The sequence below is a fragment of the Dendrobates tinctorius genome, unplaced genomic scaffold (assembly GCF_039654945.1).
Source record: "Dendrobates tinctorius isolate UK_male_01 unplaced genomic scaffold, ASM3965494v1 ptg000003l, whole genome shotgun sequence".
Lineage (NCBI taxonomy): Eukaryota > Metazoa > Chordata > Amphibia > Anura > Dendrobatidae > Dendrobates > Dendrobates tinctorius.
The window spans coordinates 42,450,492-42,471,625 of record NW_027361671.1 but is presented as its reverse complement, the minus strand read 5'-3'; the positions used below and the strand labels follow the sequence as shown (position 1 = coordinate 42,471,625).

Sequence of the window (21,134 nt, the reverse complement as noted above, 5' to 3'; positions counted from 1 at the left end):
TTTTAATTTGATTGGGGCAAAGGGGGGGGGGGTGATTTGAACTTTTATATTTTATTTTTTTGAATATTTTTAGAAACATTTTTTTTTTTTACTTCAATAGTCTGCGTGGGAGACTTGAAGCTGCACTTGTCCGAACACCTCTGTTACATGGAGCAGGGCTGCAGTCTTGCTCTATGTAGCACATATGCTCACTTGCTATGAGCGCCGACCATCAGGCTGCGCTCGTGGCCATCCAGTGATAACCACAGGGGTCTTCTCCTGACCCCGGATTGTCCTTCCAACCCATCGGCGACCTGCGATCTTGTGACACGGGCGCTGATGGGAGGAGGTAATGACGCACTTCCTGTGCATGCTTGTTAATTGCTGCAGTCAGAGTTTGACCGCAGCATTTTAACATTTTAACAGCCGTGGGTGAATCGCGATTCCACCCGTGGCTGTTCCTGGCACGTCAGCTGATCAGATCAGCTGTCATGTCCCGGAAAAGGTGCGAGCTCATAGCCGGAGCCCGCACCAAACAGGGGGACTCTCCGTCATTGGCTTTAAGGGGTTAAGTGAATAAAAGAAAGAAGTTTGTTGAGCTGGATTTTCTCCTGTTTTGTGATTGCCCTACACCTTGACACATCGTTTCCTGTGCTCTGAACATCTAAGGATGTGTATTACTGTGAGCTGGATGTGTTTCTAAGTAATAAAAATACCTAAAAACATTCTCTCTTGCTCTCATTATTCTGGTATTTGGCAAATATTAGCTATGGTAATCCTAAAATGGCAAAGGTTTATTCTGATTTCATGTCAGATATTGAGAAAAACATGCATGTGTGTCTTTTTATATAGTGTATGTAAACTTCTGGTTTCAACTGTAATTGTTAAACCTTTTACGTGGTCACTTTTGTTAACAGTAGACTGGAATCTCTTGTAATAAGGCTTACATGGACAGCCTTAATACTAGCCATTGTGTCTATCAGATCCCAATGGTTGACTTGGCGTTCACCCTATGTTACTTGTACAGAGAGGTGGGATTACATAGGGGCCCCTGAGCTCGGGCCTCTCAACATGCTCCTGGAAGAAGATAGTTGGGAAACTGTGTCAAAACTGGAAGGTCATAAACAGAAACAGAAGTGCAAAGATGACAAGTAAGGCTGGTTTCACATTAGCGCTTTTTAAGCGCACGCACGGCCGGGGGTAGCTCCGCCCCCGAGCCGGCTCTCTGCCCGGCGTGCCTGCCCCTTGCTTGTAGCGCCGCCTCCTAGCGCACAGCGGCGCCTGCGATCGGCACACCCTATCTTTAGCATAGGGTGCGCAGATCGTGCGCAGGCCGTGCGCTAGTTGCGCTTTGACCTGCGCTGCGCACTTTTGACGGTGCGCCGTGCGCGCCAAAATCAAACTTTTCGGATTTTGGCGTGCACGGCGCACCATCAAAAGTGCGCAGCGCAGGTCAAAGCGCAACTAGCGCACGGCCTGCGCACGATCTGCGCACCCTATGCTAAAGATAGGGTGCGCCGATCGCAGGCGCCGCTGTGCGCTAGGAGGCGGCGCTACAAGCAAGGGGCGGGCACGCCGGGCAGAGAGCCGGCTCGGGGGCGGAGCTACCCCCGGCCGTGCGTGCGCTTAAAAAGCGCTAATGTGAAACCAGCCTAATCAATATGTGGGCCAACGACAGGAATACTAATAGGCTATGTAAGGGCTGAAAACCCAGGACTTAACCAAAGCAAGACTACCTATAACTGGCAGTGAATAGCTTGATTACAGAAGCTTAAATAGTTTGCAGCCCCGCCAAGACTAAACAGTAGGGAACAAACACTAACAGAAGGTAAATTCAGAGCCTTCACCCTGTAATAAAAATCAGAGAAAACAGGACTATCGTTGTCATCCCGCATTGCACAAAACAAAATTGCCGGCACAAATGTCCCACCTTTCTTTTGCAACAGATTTGATCTTTTCAATTGCAATGTGCAGTGATTTTCTTATGCAATATTATTGTGTTAGACATTCATGGACATTATTTCTTTAGTAGATCTGTTTTGTTTTCATTTTCAGCTTAAAAATCTTTCTAGCCTTGACTTGCGGCACATCGATGAGCTGGATAATGAGACTGTCATGGAGATTGTAAAGAAGTGCCAGAACCTCACATCCCTGAATCTCTGCCTGAATAGGAATATTGATGACAGGTAGCCATATCTTGTGTAGAACTACTTCATTGTACAATTGTATACAAATTATTACACAATGTAATCATCACAAAAGGGGTAAAATGAGAGAGGTCATATATGCAGTCATCTCTGCTGTTAGCTGGTGATCACCATCCGTAACATCTACATGAATAGAACTCCGATATTAATGAAGTAATTTTTGATCAAATTGTGATCTTAAAAGGATCTAGTCACATCCAGAAACACTGTTTTCCAGCAAATTTAGGGTGTATCTACTAGTAATTAGCTGTAAAATCATGATTGGGTCCCTTTAATCCACCACTGATAACTGCATATTGCTGAGATTTTCTTTACTATTAGGGTAATTTCACATGATCATATTAAAAAACCTTCCAAGTTTAATCGAGAAAAGATGGATTATTTTTCATCTGAATGTCAACCACATGCAAACCGTATGTCATTCTTTTTTAAACCTCAGCAGTACATCAGTGTTGGTCTTAGGGCACAGTGTTAAGATCTGTACAGATTCTCAGACCTCTACACAACATATATCAGTAACTCAAAAAGCTTGTTCAGTGTTAAAATACAACAGCAGGTGTAAGTGTTTATAAAATAGCAGAAAAAGGAATTCTCACTGCAAATCTCGCAGGACCGCTGAAGCCTGTGATTGAATGCAGCGGGTAAACAGATACAGTCATATGTAAAAGTTTGGGCACCCCTATTAATGTTAACCTTTTTTCTTTATAACAATTTTGTTTTTTGCAACAGGTATTTCAGTTTCATATATCTAATAACTGATGGACTCAGTTATATTTCTGGATTCAAATGAGGTTTATTGTACTAACAGAAAATGTGCAATCTGCATTTAAACAAAATTTGACCGGTGCAAAAGTATGGGCACCCTTATCATTTTCTTGATTTGAACACTCCTAACTACTTTTTACTGACTTCCTGAAGCACTAAATTGGTTTTGTAACCTCATTGAGCTTTGAACTTCATAGCCAGGTGTATCAAATCATGAGAAAAGGTATTTAAGGTGGCCACTTGCAAGTAGTTCTCCTATTTGATTCTCCTATGAAGAGTGGCATCATGGGCTCCTCAAAACAACTCTCAAATGATCTGAAAACAAAGATTATTCAACATAGCTTTTCAGGGGAAGGATACAAAAAGTTGTCTCAGAGATTTAACCTGTCAGTTTCCACTGTGAGGAACATAGTAAGGAAATGGAAGAACACAGGTACAGTTCTTGTTAAGCCCAGAAGTGGCAGGCCAAGAAAAATATGTGAAAGGCAGAGAAGAAGAATGGTGAGAACAGTCAAGGACAATCCACAGACCACCTCCAAAGACCTGCAGCATCATCTTGCTGCAGATGGTGTCACTGTGCATCGGTCAACAATACAGCGCACTTTGCACAAGGAGAAGCTGTATGGGAGAGTGATGCGAAAGAAGCCGTTTCTGCAAGCACGCCACAAACAGAGTCGCCTGAGGTATGCAAAAGCACATTTGGACAAGCCAGTTAAATTTTGGAAGAAGGTCATGTGAACTGATGAAACAAAGATTGAGTTGTTTGGTCATACAAAAAGGCGTTATGCATGCGCTGTATTGTTGACCGATGCACAGTGACACCATCTGCAGCAAGATGATGCTGCAGGTCTTTGGAGGTGGTCTGTGGATTGTCCTTGACTGTTCTCACCATTCTTCTTCTCTGCCTTTCTGATATTTTTCTTGGCCTGCCACTTCTGGGCTTAACAAGAACTGTACCTGTGTTCTTCCATTTCCTTACCATGTTCCTCACAGTGGAAACTGACAGGTTAAATCTCTGAGACAACTTTTTGTATCCTTCCCCTGAAAAGCTATGTTGAATAATCTTTGTTTTCAGATCATTTGAGAGTTGTTTTGAGGAGCCCATGATGCCACTCTTCATAGGAGAATCAAATAGGAGAACTACTTGCAAGTGGCCACTTTAAATACCTTTTCTCATGATTTGATACACCTGGCTATGAAGTTCAAAGCTCAATGAGGTTACAAAACCAATTTAGTGCTTCAGGAAGTCAGTAAAAAGTAGTTAGGAGTGTTCAAATCAAGAAAATGATAAGGGTGCCCATACTTTTGCACCGGTCAAATTTTGTTTAAATGCAGATTGCACATTTTCTGTTAGTACAATAAACCTCATTTGAATCCAGAAATATAACTGAGTCCATCAGTTATTAGATATTTGAAACTGAAATACCTGTTGCAAAAAACAAAATTGTTATAAAGAAAAAAAGTTAAGATTAATAGGGGTGCCCAAACTTTTACATATGACTGTAAGTGCGTCATTGAATTTTTCTTTGACATGCTAATGGTCACCTGATCGGGGGCATGGAGCATGATATTGTGGGCTGCATGTGACCTCTTGGCTACTGGTTGTGTACCCCTTATGTTCAAAGGGTTCTGTCCACAGGTTATTGCTTTGTAATCTGAGGACAGCATGAGGTAGGGGTTAAAATTTGGTAATCATGTCAGGCTGCGTGCTGTTGTACACTGACACTAAATGTTTTATCACTGGTGATTATTATGTGCATGCTAGTCTGACTCCGCCCCCTCCTGTGATAAGCAGCTCTCTGTCAGTAATATATGTACAGATATGCCTGGGGTGGGCGGGGTTAGCTTTCTCAGCTCTGACGCTTTGCTAAATCTAAAAGCTCTGTTTGAGTCAGAATGGCTGCACTCAGTAATCTAAGCTATACATCTTTGGAAGCAGGGTCTCTATTCTTACATTATGCTGCTTTCAGATGAGGTAGCAAATTCCCTCTGACAGATTCTCTTTAAGGAATATAGGGAATATGTTCATTTTGTGACCTTTTTTCCTTGTATAGCTTTTTTTTCCCATACGTTTTTCTACTCTACGTGAACCTGACAAGTTTGTGTGACACATTTTCTAGATTGTCTTTATTTTATAGCATGTTTACTAGGCCATTTCTCTGCAGGGATTGACAATGTTTTAAATTAAATATGTCAGCTGGAGCAATGCATCTTCTAGTTTTACTTCCATTGCATGAGATTGTGCAGGCCGTTTTGTCTTTCCTAGGATATCCCTGGTGTGTTTTATTTTCTTAAACACAGCAGCTATTTCTACAATGTTTAAACATTTCCTTCTTTTCATGTTTTCTACTCTCTTGTGTATTTATTTCATTTAGTTTTTTTGTGATTTGCCCATTTCTGCATTCTGTCAGTTTTCGGCAGACAGCTTTACGCTCCATATATAAACACATTTGTAAAAATACAGAACTTTCCCCTTAACGCTATTCTCTACCTTGAAGGCACATCCTGCCGTGTTACTGTGTTGTTTCTGCCTTGCTTAAGGGATGGCTTCCCTGTGTAACAGCATGGATGCGGTAAATTCAGTGCTTTATTGCTAAAATGAAAGTTATTTTCTTGTTTTATTGCTGATGTTCAAAGCGTACAGTTGTTCACATCCTGTAAACTGTACTTTATGCATCTTCAATGTCACATTGCTGGGACTACCAATGATCCAATGTGGGCATTGAGACGTTCATTGATATCTTCTTTTTGTTTTTAGTAATGAAGTGTGAATGGGTTAAAATGAAGGCAGAAATGTAAATCTACATTATTGGTTTTCTCAAATGCCTGTTAAGTAATCCTTTCATGTGTTGTGTTGTGTCGAACAGCTAGCTGCGAGACATGCATTCGCGTGGACTTGAATATATTTTTCGTGCACGCCAAAGTCACTCGATAAGCACACGAGCATGCTCTGATAACCACTTATACGAGCACGTTTGCTCATCACTATTGCTTATGACTATCTGTGTGACCACAGAAACCCCAGTGATCCTAAAGGACACAACGTCCCGACACGCATTTTCTATTTACCCAATAGTATTGAATTTAAATATTTATTACTTTGGGATTTTTTAATTCACTTCTTATTTTTGGGAACTTGGTCACACATCTGGGATTGTGGAGATACAGCTCTGGCAAAAATTAAGAGACCACTACAAAATTTTCAGTTTGTGTTATTTTTCTCTTTTATAGGTATATTTTTGAATAAAATGTAAACTGCTCTATTATTCTATAAACTACTGACAACATGTCCTTGAATTTCCAAGCACTAATGTAATGCCTGCTGCAGCGCAGTAGCACAAACCTCCACCAGGGGGTGTTGGTGAAGGAAAATGGGTACACTTCACAGTGAAACCACAGAGCTGCAGGCAGGAGCCACTAGGTGGCGGAAGAATAGTCAGACAATACACGAGGTTAGAAACAAGCCAGAAGTCAGAGCCAGTCGGGAACTGAAAGTCCGAGACGGAAGACAGTCAAACAGGTCAGAGGATAAGCTGAGTGAAATACCCAGAGGTCAAAACAGAGAGCGAGTACTACGACGAGCGAAGTCACAGGGGAAAACAGGAACGGGACCTAGGTAAACGAGCAGTGGACAAATCCGGGTATAACGGGGTCAGCTTCTCAAGCCAGAGACAGGAACTATAACTGATGCTGCTTGCTGGTAACAGTGGACTGAAATAGCCATAAAGATACCAACATGAGGCAGGGAAGATTAACCCCCGCATCACCATCCCGGGGAGAGAATGATCAGAAACAAACCCGGGACTGGATTATGACTACATTATGACTACATTTTGTATTTATTTTCAGAAAATGAGAAATGGTCAAAATAACAAAAAAAATGCAGTGCTTTCAGACTTGAAATAATGCTGAGAAAACAAGTTCCTAATCATTTAGAAACAACAATACTTATTTTTAACTCAGGAAGAGTTCAGAAATCAATATTTTGTGGAATAACCATGATTTTTAATCACCGCTTTCATGCATCTTGGCATGCTTTCCACCAGTTTTTCACACTGCTTTTGGGTGACCTTATGCCACTCCTGGTACAACAATTTAAGCAGTTCTGCTTTGTTTGATGGCTTGTGACCATCCATCTTCCTCTTGATTACATTCCATAGGTTTTCAATGGGGTTCAGGTTTGAAGATCGGGCTGGCCATGACAGGGATTTGATGTGGTGGTCCTTCATCCACACATTGATTGACCTAACTGTGTGGCGTGGTGCATTGTTCTGCTGGAAAAAACAGTCCTTAGAGTTGGGAAACATTGCCTGAGCAGACGGAATCAACTGTTTTTCTAGGATAACCTTGTATACTGCTTGATTCATACGTCCTTTGCAAAGAATAACCTGCCCAATTCCAGCATTGCTGAAGCATCTCCAGATCATCACCGATCCTCCACCTATTTTCACAGTTGTGCAAGACACTGTGGCTTGCACGCCTCTCGTGGTCTCCGTCTAACCATTAGACGACCAGGTGTTGGCGAAGCGTAAAATTAGACTCATCAGAGAAGATGATCTTACTCCAATCCTTATGGTGTTTGGCAAACTTCAGCCTGGCTCTCCCTTGTTTGTCATTGATGAAAGGCTTTTTTTTCTACCTTTACATGATTTGAGCCTCTAGGAGTCTGTTATGAACGGTTCTTGCCGTGCACTTCATCCCAGCTGCCATTTGCCATTACTTTTGTAGGTCACTTGATGTCATCCTACGGTTCCTGAGTGATATTTGAATAAGATGATGGTCATACTGGTCAGTGGAGAGTCGTTTTTGCCCTATGTCGGTCTGTAGCTTTGTTGTCCCCAATGTCTGCTGCTTGACCTTGTTGTAATGGACTGCCGTCATAGAAATTTTAAGAATGGAGGCAACATGAATTGAGCCTTTCTTTTCCTCACTCAAGACTTTTCTTGTCGACTTCTTAGGCATGCTGAAAAGTTATTTTTTCGTTCATATTCCTTTTGGGATATTACTAGCACTTGTTTTGCCATCCAGCTTGTCCTATTGCAAGAGGATTGTGAACACCACAGCAGGGTTTTTTTTTATACTTTCCTTTGTTAGATAAGATATGATTCAGTGATCACCTACTCAGAAGCACATTAAGTAGAATGAGGTGTACTCTGGTATTCAACTTACACTGGAATGGAATGGCTGTCAGACATGTAGAGAAGCTGATTTCTATAAAACTGTGCAGTGGTCTTTTAATTTTTGCCAGAGCTGTATATTTAGTGATTGAAGTGTTATCTGGAATAGCTATGCTATACTATTAGGGCAATTTTATGTATTTTTTTGTATGCATTTCCATTTTCTTTAGATGTAAGACATGTTTTTCAGCAAGAAAAAAATGTTGAAAAGTGCCTGCAGTGACAGGTGTCCCGTTTCTTCAGGAGACTTGGATTACTTTGGTTGGACTTAGTAGAAATGTTTAATGAAGAATAATGGAGATGGTCTTCATTTGTTGGAATGTTTAATGAAGAATAATGGACAGGGTCTTCATTTGGTGGTGTAGTCTGCAAAATAATTTAGGGTAGATAGAAAAGGGAAAATTTCATCTGAGCGCAAAATATTAAGGTTCGTGCTATTGTTTTTTTTTTTGGTTTTTTTTTTCAATTAGGATTTATATTACAGGGATACTATATATGACATATATGGGGATATTAAAATTCTGTATGATTTACATTCTAATTCATTGTTTTTGCATTTTATAATCTAACAATGAATGATTCCTAAATGTTTTGCTATTACTAGCAAAGCACTCATTTTCAGAAAACAACTCGTGGTATATTTCACGTGTTCTAAATGTAGTAGTGTGATGTAGAAGTACTAATCTTAGTAAAGTGTTCTTCTGTGAAGTGGAATGGTAGGATGATCACATTTTGAACAATTCTTTTCAGTTGACAAGTCTACAAGTTCACATGTTAAAGAAAATGCTTATTAACATTTATACATCATGTCTACAAACTAGTCTCGAAAGCTTGCAATGTGTTACCATCTTTTCAGTTAGCCATTAAAAGGTATCAACCACTGAGGACTCTCAATTCTGAATATTTGTCTACCAACTAGACCTTTGGAGACTATTAACAATCCTCTTCAATGGAATTAAATATAATGAGGCTTAATTAGGTTCCAATTTGAGTGAGTTGGATGCAATTATGGAAGCAAGTTCTTTAAAGTTTCACAATTTTAAACAATTTATTTCTAGTTCTGACATGTTAATATGTCCGTTTTTCATAGTTGCATATATTCTTAATTTTCAGTGCATATACATATGTGTGTGTGTGTTTGTGCATTTCATTGAAATTGCAACAGCAGTAAGAAATCATCGAATCCCGTATATACTGGTGTATATGCCGACCCGAGTATAATCTGAGGCACCTAATTTTGCCACAAAAAACTAGGAAAATGTATTGACTCAAGTATAAGCAGTGTATGCATTGTGTCCCCTCATCCCTATCCTAGTATGCATGGTTCATCATCTCCATCCTTGTATTCATAGCTCCTTTTCCCTATGCTTGTCTGCATGGCTCCTTATTCCCATCCTTGTCTGCATGGCTTCTTATTCCCATCCTTGTCTCCGTGGCTCCTTAATCCCATCCTTGTCTGCATGGCTCCGTATTCCCATCCTTGTATGCATGGCTCCTTATCCCCATCCTTGTATGCATAGCTCCTTATGCCCATCCTTGTATGCATGGTTCCTTATCCCCATCCTTGTCTGCATGGCTCCTTATCCCCATCCTTGTCTGCATGGCTCCTTATCCCCATCTTTGTCTACATGGCTCCTTATTCCCATCCTTGTCTGCATGGCTTTTTATTCCCATCCTTGTCTGCATAGCTCCTTATTCCCATCCTTGTATGCATGGCTCCTTATTCCCATCCTTGTCTGCATGGCTCCTTATTCCCATCATTGTCTGCATGGCTCCATATCCCTATCCTTGTTTGCATGGCTCCTTATCCCCATTCTTGTCTGCATGGCTCCTTATCCCTAACCTTGTCTGCATGGCTCCTTATCCCCATCCCCAGGTGAATATTCCTTTTTTTAAGTAGCGGGGATACGTGACTGCTGGGCAACTGCTGGAAGCTGGCCGCTGCGGCTGTAACTCTGCTTACTTTAAGAGAAATGATTATCCATTGCTAGTGCAGTGAATATCCATTTCTCTATAGCAGCAGGCACAGGCTATATCTGCAGCAACCGTGTCCTGCCTCCTGTGACCCGCTGCTCTGCCGCTCCCCCTCCCCCGCCGGCCCTCTGGGGCAATGACTTATGTTTAAGGCGAGTGGGACGTTTTCAGCACAAAAAATGTGCTGAAAAACTCGGCTTATACATGAGTATATGTGGTACTGAAATCTCAGGATCAGTAATAAAGTTAATATATAAGAAGAAAAACAGTGAATCAAAATTTTCAAGACATCTCAATTTATTTAGTATTGATTTTGAACACCACAAGCAGAAAAATATGTACTAACACACCTTGGCTGCGATCATTGAGGTTATTAATGGTTGTTGGTTCTGGCACACAAATCATGAAGATCAGCTGTTGACAGCTTCCATTGCAATTGCCAACCAATGATGTCCCAGATGTACTCCATTGGATGCAAGTTGGAAGAAGCTGCAGGTCATGGTAACACATTTAGGCCACGCAAGCGGTTCACAGTAGCAGGATCAAAGTGCGGCCTGGCGTTGTCATGTTGAAAACATGCTCCTGCGAGACTTTGGAGAAATGGCCACACTAATGGTGCCACCACCAAATTAATGTAAGGCCAAGCTGTTAGTGTACCTGGACTTAAGACTATGTCCAAATACTATACCACTAAATCTCATGTTAGGACTATTAAGCAAAACTAGAGATCAAATAGTTTTCCAAGCAAAGTACATTTTATTAACACAATGTAAACAGAGCATAAATGCTAATGTAGGCTGCAGCAAACAATAACACAATCATACCCTAAATCCTCATTACAACAAATAAGTAGGTAGATCTCATCTGTATTACAAATATGTAAGTACATAAGTAAATATCACCTGAACCTGTTGAAATAATCTAATACCAATATAGGTGTTACCTCCATTTTAACAAGCAGGAAAAAGGTGCCAATTTTAACGTGCCTCAGTGCCATATACTGATGAGCCTCCTATACATATAGCACAAGATATAAAAGTGCTGTAACAAGACTAAGTATTTAAAGGTGCTTGAATAAGAATAAAGTGCTGAAAGAGTTAAAACACTTACATTTGATTTAGAGTAATGCTGCTCAGCTTGCCGCTAGGACAACCCCTTCTTGATCAAAATGTTTGGCCCCAATAAAATAATAAAGCTTATACTCCCATCCAGTGCTTGGTCCATTCCTGCGGTGTCGGCACTTGCTCTCCTCGGGGCTCTTGTACAGTGTTGTGAGACGTGATGCCACTGACCAGTCAAGGCTGGCATCAATGTCCCTGCCTTTGGACAAATCAAAAATGAAGAGGAAGTCCGAGCTGCAGCTAATCTCGGACTTAATCTTCATGTTCTATTTGCTTGAAGGCAGAGACCGTGACGCCGTTGCAGACTGGGTGTCGGCGTCACTTACCACAATAACAGCACAGGAGCCCCGGGAGAACGAGTGCCGACACTGTGGGAACAGCGTCATCACGGGAGGTTAGTATAAGCTTTATTTTCTCGGGCCCAAGTGAGGGGTATGAGGAGTTGTCAAAGTAGTGGATAATATCTTTAAGAAGAATAATTTTATTTAATTTACATTTCAAAGATAAACTCTGTAAAGGATCCAATCTGGTGTATCTCTAAAACACATGGGTATAGAGAGATTCTTTGCTGATAATAGGGGTGTATACTTACCTACATACATAAGTAGTCCTATAGAAGATGCCACAATTTTTTGTCGTAAACAGTTGAAATGGGAAAAAATATCCCTCTATATGATACATTTTTAAGTCAGAGGCTTGAAATTCAAAGGAGAGCTCATGACTGCCGTACTACAGCGCCTTACCAGACTTGGCTGTAGTATACTCTTGTACATGAGTCTGAATATTAGCCATTTTGAAATAAAATACCAAATTATGGAGGGTAGTTATATTTTGGTAGTATTCAGGTAGTCTGTAGAGCATATTAGGTTTCTGAAGATGATTAAAAAGAATGTAATCCAAAGAGACTGATGTATCAAAGTTTTTATTTTTTTAAATCTGTACTTGAAGATGGAAACTGATGTCCAATATTTTGCTACAGTCTTGTGCCACCTAATGTTAAGTATTGCTAGTGATGGTGCAGCACGACATCTCAGATCTCTCCATATAAAGTGAATACGACTCATGTGAGATACCCTCTAAGTACATCTTTGTGTCATGTCAGGCAGTAATTAAATTGACAGAGTAAGTATTGCTATTACAGTACAGTTCAGAGAGTGTTATACAGTCACATTCCACAGGCTTAAACACTTTTTTTTAAAGCAATGCCAATAAAAATGACACCTTATTATTTTCTGTGTCTGTACTGACTGGTTGTTTCCACCCAAACAATATAAAATGTCAGCACCAAGTCTTGAATATCTTCTCCTAACCAGCGCTGTCATTGCCGTACCTTTTATACCTTAGTAATAATCTCTATAAGACCCACTGCACTTGAATGTCAGAAATAATGACTGCAGCAATCAGACACAATTTAGTGTGCTCAATTGAACTATATCTTTTCTGTAACAACAATTAATTTAGACAGGCCATTCACAGCGATTACAAAGCTTATACTGCCAAATAAATGCACAGCTACTGAGCGGCAATAGATGGGAAGAGCAAAACTGAAAGGCTGTAAAGCCAAATGGATGTAAATATTTCCCAAAGTTTTGCAGTGAAGCTGCATGTATGACAATGGGCTCCCATTGTCCAGTTATCATGTCAGACTACAATAAAGGGGATCTAGGCTGCGCCCACTGGTCAGTAGTATGTTTGATGCATATATACCCTCCGATCCTGGGTCTGAAATGGGTCAATCCCCACAGCTCACAGCTCACAGCTCACAGTGCTTGTGCATAACACATACATCACCAACATTCTCAGCTCAGAAACCGGCGAAACCTACAGTGTGTGCGCGCAGGGGGATTCACAAGTCTGCAGTCTCACAGAGTGACACCGGACAACCCCTTTAAGCATTGTCTGATTGTAAGGCTTCCTTTTATGGAAGGCCTATTTCCACTACTTTGGTAACTTTTTCTTGCTTTTCCTTTTTATGCTTTTTATTCATTCATTACATGAGTGACTGCTAAAATATACACCCCTTCTTTTTCTTTTTTGTTTAAGGGAGTGTTCACTACTCTGATAACCCCTTCTCAATTGCTATATCCCCCCTCCTAAAATTATAACCGCTTGTATTCTCCAGTGCTGGTATGGTTCGAGAGATTTTAGCGCGGAGTCTTGCGAGGCTAATGTGTTTGTTACGTGTGCCCTGCAGCCATTCAACAGAGTATTCATAAACGTAGAATAAAAGAGCTTCACTGGGATGTGCCATGCCGGCCAACTATTTCCTGGATAACTTTCCATTTGCAGCTTTATGGTAGTGTTGTAGATGAGGTGTAAATTGCCTCTTCTAGTCCATGAGCCAAGAGCCAATTTTGACGATATCGGTACCACCCGGAGTGACTAATTCTCTTTGGTGTTTTTAGGTAGATGCATGTCTGTAGTTTATGTTTTGATATGATAGCCCTTGCACATCAGTAGCTTAACCCCTTCAGGCCTATTTGTACCCAAATGCCTAGGCCATTTTTTGTAAATCTGACCTGTCACTTCATGCGGTAATAACTTTGGGACGCTATCACCTACCCACACCATTCTGAGATTTTCTCGTGACATTTTGTACTTCATGGTAGTGCTAATTGTGAGTCAATAGATTTTACCTTTCTGCATAAAAAATTACAAAATACACGAAAATTTGGGAAAAATTCGCTATTTTTGAACTTTGAAATTCTCTACTTTTTACAAAAATGCTGATCCCCCCCCATAACAGTTATTAGTTTACATTCTCCACATGTCTACTTCACATTGGCATCATTTTGGAAATGAAATTTTATATTTTTCGGATGTTTCGGATTTTTCATAGTTTTATACGCAATTTTTAAATTTTACGACTAAATTTCCAAAACCCATTTTTCCAAGGACCAAGTCAGTTCGGACGTCACTTTATGGGTCTTGTATAACAGAACCCACCCATACATTACCCCATTTTGCAAACTACACCCCTCAAGGTGTCCAAAATGGATTTTCAAAACTTTGTTAACCCCTTAGGTGTTGCACAGGAATTCAAGCAAAATGACAGTGAAATATCAAAATTTCAATTTTTTGGCAGATATTCCATAATAATCCAATTTTACCTGCAACCCAGCAAGGGTTAACAGCAAACCCAAACCCAAAATTGGTTACCCCAATTCCGCAGTTTATAGAAACACCCCACATGTACACGTAAACTAAATTATGGGCGCGCAAGAGGGCTCAGCACAGAAGGAGAGCTAGGCGGTATTTGGGATAATAGATTACACTGGAAGAAATCCAGTGGGCCATGTCGTATTGGAGAGACCCTGAGGTACCCCCAGAGTGGAAACCCCCAAAAGGTTACCGCATTTTGGAAGCTACACCCCCTAAGGAATGTTTTAGGGGGTATAGTAACCACTTTGACCCAACAAGCGCTCCATTGGAGTTTCATGCACTTGGTTGAGGAAATTGAAAAGTACGTTTTTTACCGAAAAATGACGCTTTAGGCCCATATTTTTCATTCTGAAAAGGGGGACCAGGAAAAAGTACACCCCACTTTTTATTCCCCATTGTCTCCCGAGCACGGCAATACCACAAGTGTTGTCTAAAACCACAGTATTGGCGCACGGCAGGCTTCGTAAGCGAAGCTGCGGCAAAATTCATTGTAAGAAATCTATGGGGCCATGTCACATTTGGAGACACCCTGAGGTCCCGCACAGTGGAAACCCCAAAAAAGTGACCCCATTTTTGAAACTACACCCCCTAAGGAATGTTTTAGGAGGTACAGTAACCACTTTGCACCGGGAACCGGCTCCCGACCAGCGGCGTTCGCCCGGCATATGATCCGGGTACGATTCGCCGTACCGCTACGGCGCAAAGGGGTTAATGGTATTTTTCACCTTTTGAATAGATCCTACCTATATTTCCAAAAAATAATGATTAAAGGTCGATTTAGGGGAAATGCCAAAATGTCAATACAATGCATGTAGTATTTGTAACAAAATTTAATCCAAGTTATGTAAATACACACTGAACATGTCATGGGCTTGTCCATACTAATGTGTGTGTGTGTGTGTGTATATGTATGTGTGTATGTGTATATATATATATATATATATATATATACCGGGTGAGTCATAAAGGACGGACGTTTTTAAACTAATCATAAAATCGTTAAATATTTATTAAATATAAATGTATTCACAGATTTGGTTACGTATACTAATAGCATTTGACAAATTCAAGTGTGGAAAACAACATCTGCCATGTGGTGGCCATTATCAGTGATGCATTTCCAAAGGCGTTCTTGGAAGTTGGCATCAACACGTTCCAACACAACTCTGTCGATTTGGGCAACTTCCACTCGAATAGCTTCCTTCAGTTCTTGTAATGATCGAGGCTTAAGCTTGTATACACGTGATTTGAGGTGACCCCATAAGTAATAATCGCACATGGACAGGTCTGGGGACCTAGGAGGCCAATTAATATCGCCAAACCTGGAAATGATGCGACCAGGGAAGAGAGGGCGAAGAACGTTCATTGTTGCTCCGGCTGTGTGGGCCGTTGCCCCATCTTGTTGAAACCACACACTAGAGATGGGGATATGTTGCCGTCGTAACTCAGGAACAAAGAAGTTATTTATCATGGCGATATAACGTTGTGAGTTCACGGTAACAGTATTGCCATTATCGCCTTCGAAAAAGTACGGACCGATCACGCCATATTTGCCCATAGCGCACCACACCGTTACCTTAGGGCTGTGCAGCGGTACGTGCCGTTCGTGGAGCCCCCGGTGGTCGTTTGTTCATTAGTGTACCTCGTGTACGGAGTGCTTCAACCCAACGTAGGATAGTGTTACGAGCGGGAACAGCTTGATTTCTGTGAATATTGAAATGACGCCGAAACTCACGCTGAACGGCTGTGATACACTCATTATTCTTGACAAAACTGTCGTACGCAAAAACGCGATGTTCTATCGTCCACGGCACCATAGCTTAAACTGAAACTAAAATAAAAACAATGCTTTCACCTCACAAACATAACCCCGCCTCCCGCACATCTCTACCTCCACCTGGTGGTGAGTTATAGCCACTTCAAATACATCCGTCCTTTATGACTCACCCGGTATATACATACAGTATATTGTGTGTGTATGTATAATTATATAACGTTACTCCATAATATCTTCAACATCAGACTCTGAATCTGACTGTTGTTCTACTGGCTCGTCTTCAATACCCTTGTTCTGGCATGTCTGTAATCAGCACATGTCCGTGCACTTCAGGCCATTGCTGAGGCAAGTACACTGAGGAAGTTCGCATGACCGCACACACTTGCAGGACAGTAGCTGGATAATAGCTTCTGGTGCTGGTGCCCCTCGCATCCACTTGACAACAAGCTTTCTGTCATTATCTATCATCCAACCGCAGTCTGTTGGGTTTGCAACAAATGGCTGGCTCTGCAGACTTCTCCTCCAGATCGCAGCCTGGTAGTTTGCATGCAGTGCATGCATGAAAAGGCAGTCTTGGCAAGGAGGGAGTTGACTTGACTCTACCACTCCACGTCTGGCACAGAACAGCTGATACCGGAGCCTGTTTACCTCAGTTGTTTGGGTAGTTGGCAGGTACATGTGGCAGGTGATTTCCTGTAACTTCTCAAAGAGTTCGGGAGACACTTCCCATGAACGACCAACTTCCTGAAAGGCATCCTGGTATGTCTTGTTCATCGTCAACTGCTTGAGTGTCATCATCTTCCCACGGCCAGCGAATGCACTGACTGTGTCACAGCCTGTAAATGCATGCATACCAATCAATGAATCACACACGCTGCCTCCCAATGTTCTGCTCAGAGTGGTGATATCCAGGAATCTTGTCCGGTTCTGTGTACCGCATTTCTGGAACAGGTGGGATGGGATTTTGTGGCACATGCCCAGACACAGGACCATGACATCAGTATCCTCTGAAGTGATGATGACAGACTTGTAACCAGATTCTGCTGCATGGAGAAGGAGGCGCGTGTCTGCTTCTTCTTGACTTGACTTAAGGTCAGCAGCCACTTCCCACTGTTCTTTGGTGATCTGAAAGCAGAGCTGCTCACATGTGACATACATCTCCTTCTCCTCAAGCTTCTCCCTGTGGTGTTTCGCCTTCCATTCTTCTACCAGAAACTTTGAGACTTGCCTTGTTGGAGGAATTACTTAGTAGCTTTCTCCACTGCTGGATGTTGTGCCCATGTTGAATGTTCTTGAAATGGATCCCTGTGCCTTCATATCTGTTGCCTCTTTCTGTATCTTTGATGGATGTCTCCTTGTAGACGTCAAAGACAATATCAATGCGCTTGCTCTTAGCACCCTCATGGATAGCGCGACAAATTGCTGTGCCTGCTAGCTGGGCAAATGGTGCATCGTTTCCCTTCAGTTTCTGAACCAGGCTCATCCCATCAATGATGGTTGCTCAGGGATCACCTCTGCAGGAGGAGCATTCCTCTCCAACTCCCTTGCTAGGGCAGCCTTGTTGGTCTTGTGGATAGACCCATCACCGTTGGCAAGTGCCCATGGCAATGGCCCCACGGGATGAGTCAAGACATCACTCATTTGTAGCTTTCTGTTCTCAGCTACAAGTATCATCTGGCCAAATAGGTTCCTGTCAGCCTTCAAAATTACCTCCTTGCCAAGGCCTTGTCTGTGTGTCTTCTTTCTGATGTTAGAGAACGTTTTAAGATTGTTCTTCGTCATCTTGTCATGAAACAGTGTAGTTGGCGTATCGGTACCCAAACGCTCATCCTTGAATGTGTGATATGCATCCTCTCCTATACTGTATGTCCCTAAAAGGTCTTTGGCTACATCTAGTGGTGCTGCAGTCGCTGTTGATAAACTGATAAGTTCACCATTATGCTCTTTGTTGAAGGGGTTCAACCAACCAGTCTCCAGCAGTTCAACAAAAGATCGGACATCGGCTTCATCTCTTCTAATCCTGGACACCTTTAGGTCTGAATGACTGAAGTCAGTATATTGTTGGCCTACTAGGGCCCTCAGCTGCCTCAAGTACATGCTGCGGTACTCCGATGTCAGGTAGAATCTGGCGACAGCTCCAACTTTGAGGCTGAAGCCTTTTGTGCCCCCTGGTGTCTGGGTGTCTTTGTTGATTGTTTCTTCGATGGTCTGGTCCACAGGAATCCGTCCAAAAGGATTCTTGCTACCGATCTGGACTGAAAAGCCACCTTTCATTAAGTATTCATGGACCTCTGGGTGGTCTATGGGCAGCCGAGACATCGTAGCATAGTAATAGGTTAGGTATCGGGCATAGTTGACCTTGTCATAGGTATAACACCACCGTATCATCTGTCGGATTGCTCCTAGGTGAAGCATCCAGTTGCCTTCTCTTGAAGCTCGAACCAGGGCCAGCATGGTCTCGACCATGTCCAAGTATGACATCCAGAATGCTGAGAGTTGTTCATTTCTGAAGGTCTCAAGATAAACTTGAAAGAGCTTCAGGGTAAGTGTGCAAGATTCATTATCCAAGAACTTTTCGAAGGATCCCTGTGACACACTGATGCGAAAGTTTGTGATGTTCTTCAGTGTTTCATCCAGATGGTGAAGGTCCCTTGCATGGTTTTCTTCTAGCCATGGAAGGAAGTTTTTCCATGCAAGCCTCATAAGTGCTTCATAGACCAGCTTGTGTAGTCTCATTGCTCTGTTGTACCTCCGGCCGTCCATCACTCCAGACACTGATCCTTCAGCGATGACACCGGATTCAACACACAGATCTCTAAGGCCTGCATCCTGAAATCTCTTACCTATGATGGAGAGGAGATTACAGATTGTGTGGAAGACATCCATTCTAATTATAATGTTCTTGAACTTCTCCTGTTTCCAGATAATCTCGGCAGCTTTGGCATAGAGTGCTTGATCAAACACGCACACAATTCTGTTAAGCTTCAGGGTCTGCATGATGGCATGTGTTTGCTCCAAGACTTCATTCACAGTGGACATGGCTGTTGCAGGAGCATTGTTAGTAGGCAGGTAGCTTACAGTGTCCTGGGTCACTACAATGTCGCTGCGGATTTGGATGTTGAACCCAGTCCAACTGCTAATGGTCTGATCCTCATGGTCTGACATTCTAGCCAGAAGCCAGATAAGGTTCTTGGTTTTTGAATCCTGGACCTCCTCGGTAGTGTTAACATTCGCAGTCTCAATCCTGGGTGGCCCTCCCCGCCGCCCAACATTGTATATTGGTAGCATTAATTCTGTCGGAATTATGCTTCTTTTCTTCGACTTGGTTGCATCTGACAGCACTTTTGTCACAGAGCTTGCAACATTGGACTGAACAGCGATGCCATTGACTCTGAGATGTACCTGCTCCACTTAGTGTCTCCTCAAGTCTGTCATTGTTATCCCAGGCCAAGGTTGTGAACACACCAGGGTAGATATTTGCTGGCATTGGGATGTCATCCGTTGAACATTCCAACTTCTGGATACAAAGGGCTGTATCGATCTCCTCAGCCGTTGAATATGACACACAGTGGCCAAGACGATTGAGAGTTCGAACCAGTTCTGTATTGCCGGTCAAAGACTTAATTGCAAAGGACAGCAGTACGTGCTTGGGTGGCTTTGTCTTTCCATTGGTAACAGCAAAAAACAAGTCACTGCCGAAGGATGTGGCAAGACGTTGAGCTCTTTCAGAGGGAGTTTGGCACTCACAATCTCCTGCAAGCAGGGTTTGCAGGAATTGAGTGACTAATGTAGGAACGACATTCTGACCTGTATCTGGAGGCCATGGCTGACTCACATCTTGCTTCTTCATCTCATTCCTCAGCTGCATTGCTGCTTTGGTTACGACATCTCCAGAGTTAGCGGCTCTTGCTTCTTGCAGATCTTTTGTCATGCTGTGTGCTTGCCGGGCAAGGTCGTCCATTGATAGGCTATATGGATAGACTAGAAGCTTGCCTTTCTAATCGGAGAGAAAGCGGAGTGATTCACCAAACTCTGTTTCAAGTTTTCGGCGAACATGTTTCTTTGTCAATGGTTTCAGTTTGATGATACCACGGGACATCATGCATCTCTGAAGCCTAGATGTGAGGTTTATCATAGGCAGTACTTCTGGGTTTGGGAACAATTCAGTCCTTATATACAATAAGAGTTCCTCAAGGGCTTCTCTCTCTGCCTCTCCGTAGCATACTTCCTTGCTTTCTTCCTGATTTTCTGCTGCACCAGACCTACAGGCCACTTGGGAATCATCTTTTGTGAATAGTTTGTAGCACGACTTGTGGTAGTGCCCCTCTGAAGCAACAAGTTCTCTGCTAAGTAAGCCAAGGATTCTCTGTGTGCCTTTCCTTATCGCTGCTCTGCGGATCGTCTCATCTGCTCGTAGCTCAACACACTGGACGATTGGCTCCCTTGTTTTTTCTCCTTTGAGATACTTGCTTGACTTCTCGCAGAACATACATACTTTGGCATACACCCTGCTATCACTGGGGGTACCCCTCGGTAGTCTCCTCCTGGGGATTTCGCTTGCTGTTTCGACATTGACACCCTTGGCAAGGATAGAATCCAGTGACTTCTTCATTGTAAAGAGACTACGACATTTACGGTGATATTGTATGTGTGGTATTTCTCGTTCTTCAAGGCCCTTAGCTGCTTCCAGGACGGATTCATGCTGTCTGATCTCTGCAGCACTAAGCAATGTTTTCCAGGAGTCCAAATCCTGTAGGGACGCCAGATCATCACTGTCATCATTAGAGCAGTGTATGATACAGTCGATACGTGATTTCTTCCTCGCTGCTACTTCCATCATGCCATTAGATATGTCAGTAAACACCTGCAAACACAAAGAAAAACATTAAAACCCTTGGCGCACACACACACACACACACACACACACCTACACACACACACACACATTAGTATGGACAAGCCCATGACATGT

At 42.4% G+C, this 21,134-nt stretch overlaps 1 protein-coding gene across 2 annotated transcripts in view; it reads left to right on the top strand.

Moving 5' to 3' along the window:
• FBXL17 (F-box and leucine rich repeat protein 17) overlaps positions 1 to 21,134 on the top strand; it is a 1,016,894-nt gene that overhangs the window by 287,753 nt on the left and 708,007 nt on the right. For both annotated transcript variants that reach the window (XM_073548112.1, XM_073548176.1), the window contains exon 6: positions 2,035 to 2,165. In XM_073548112.1, coding sequence (XP_073404213.1) covers positions 2,035 to 2,165 — 131 coding nt within the window. The remainder of the gene's footprint in view (positions 1 to 2,034; positions 2,166 to 21,134) is intronic.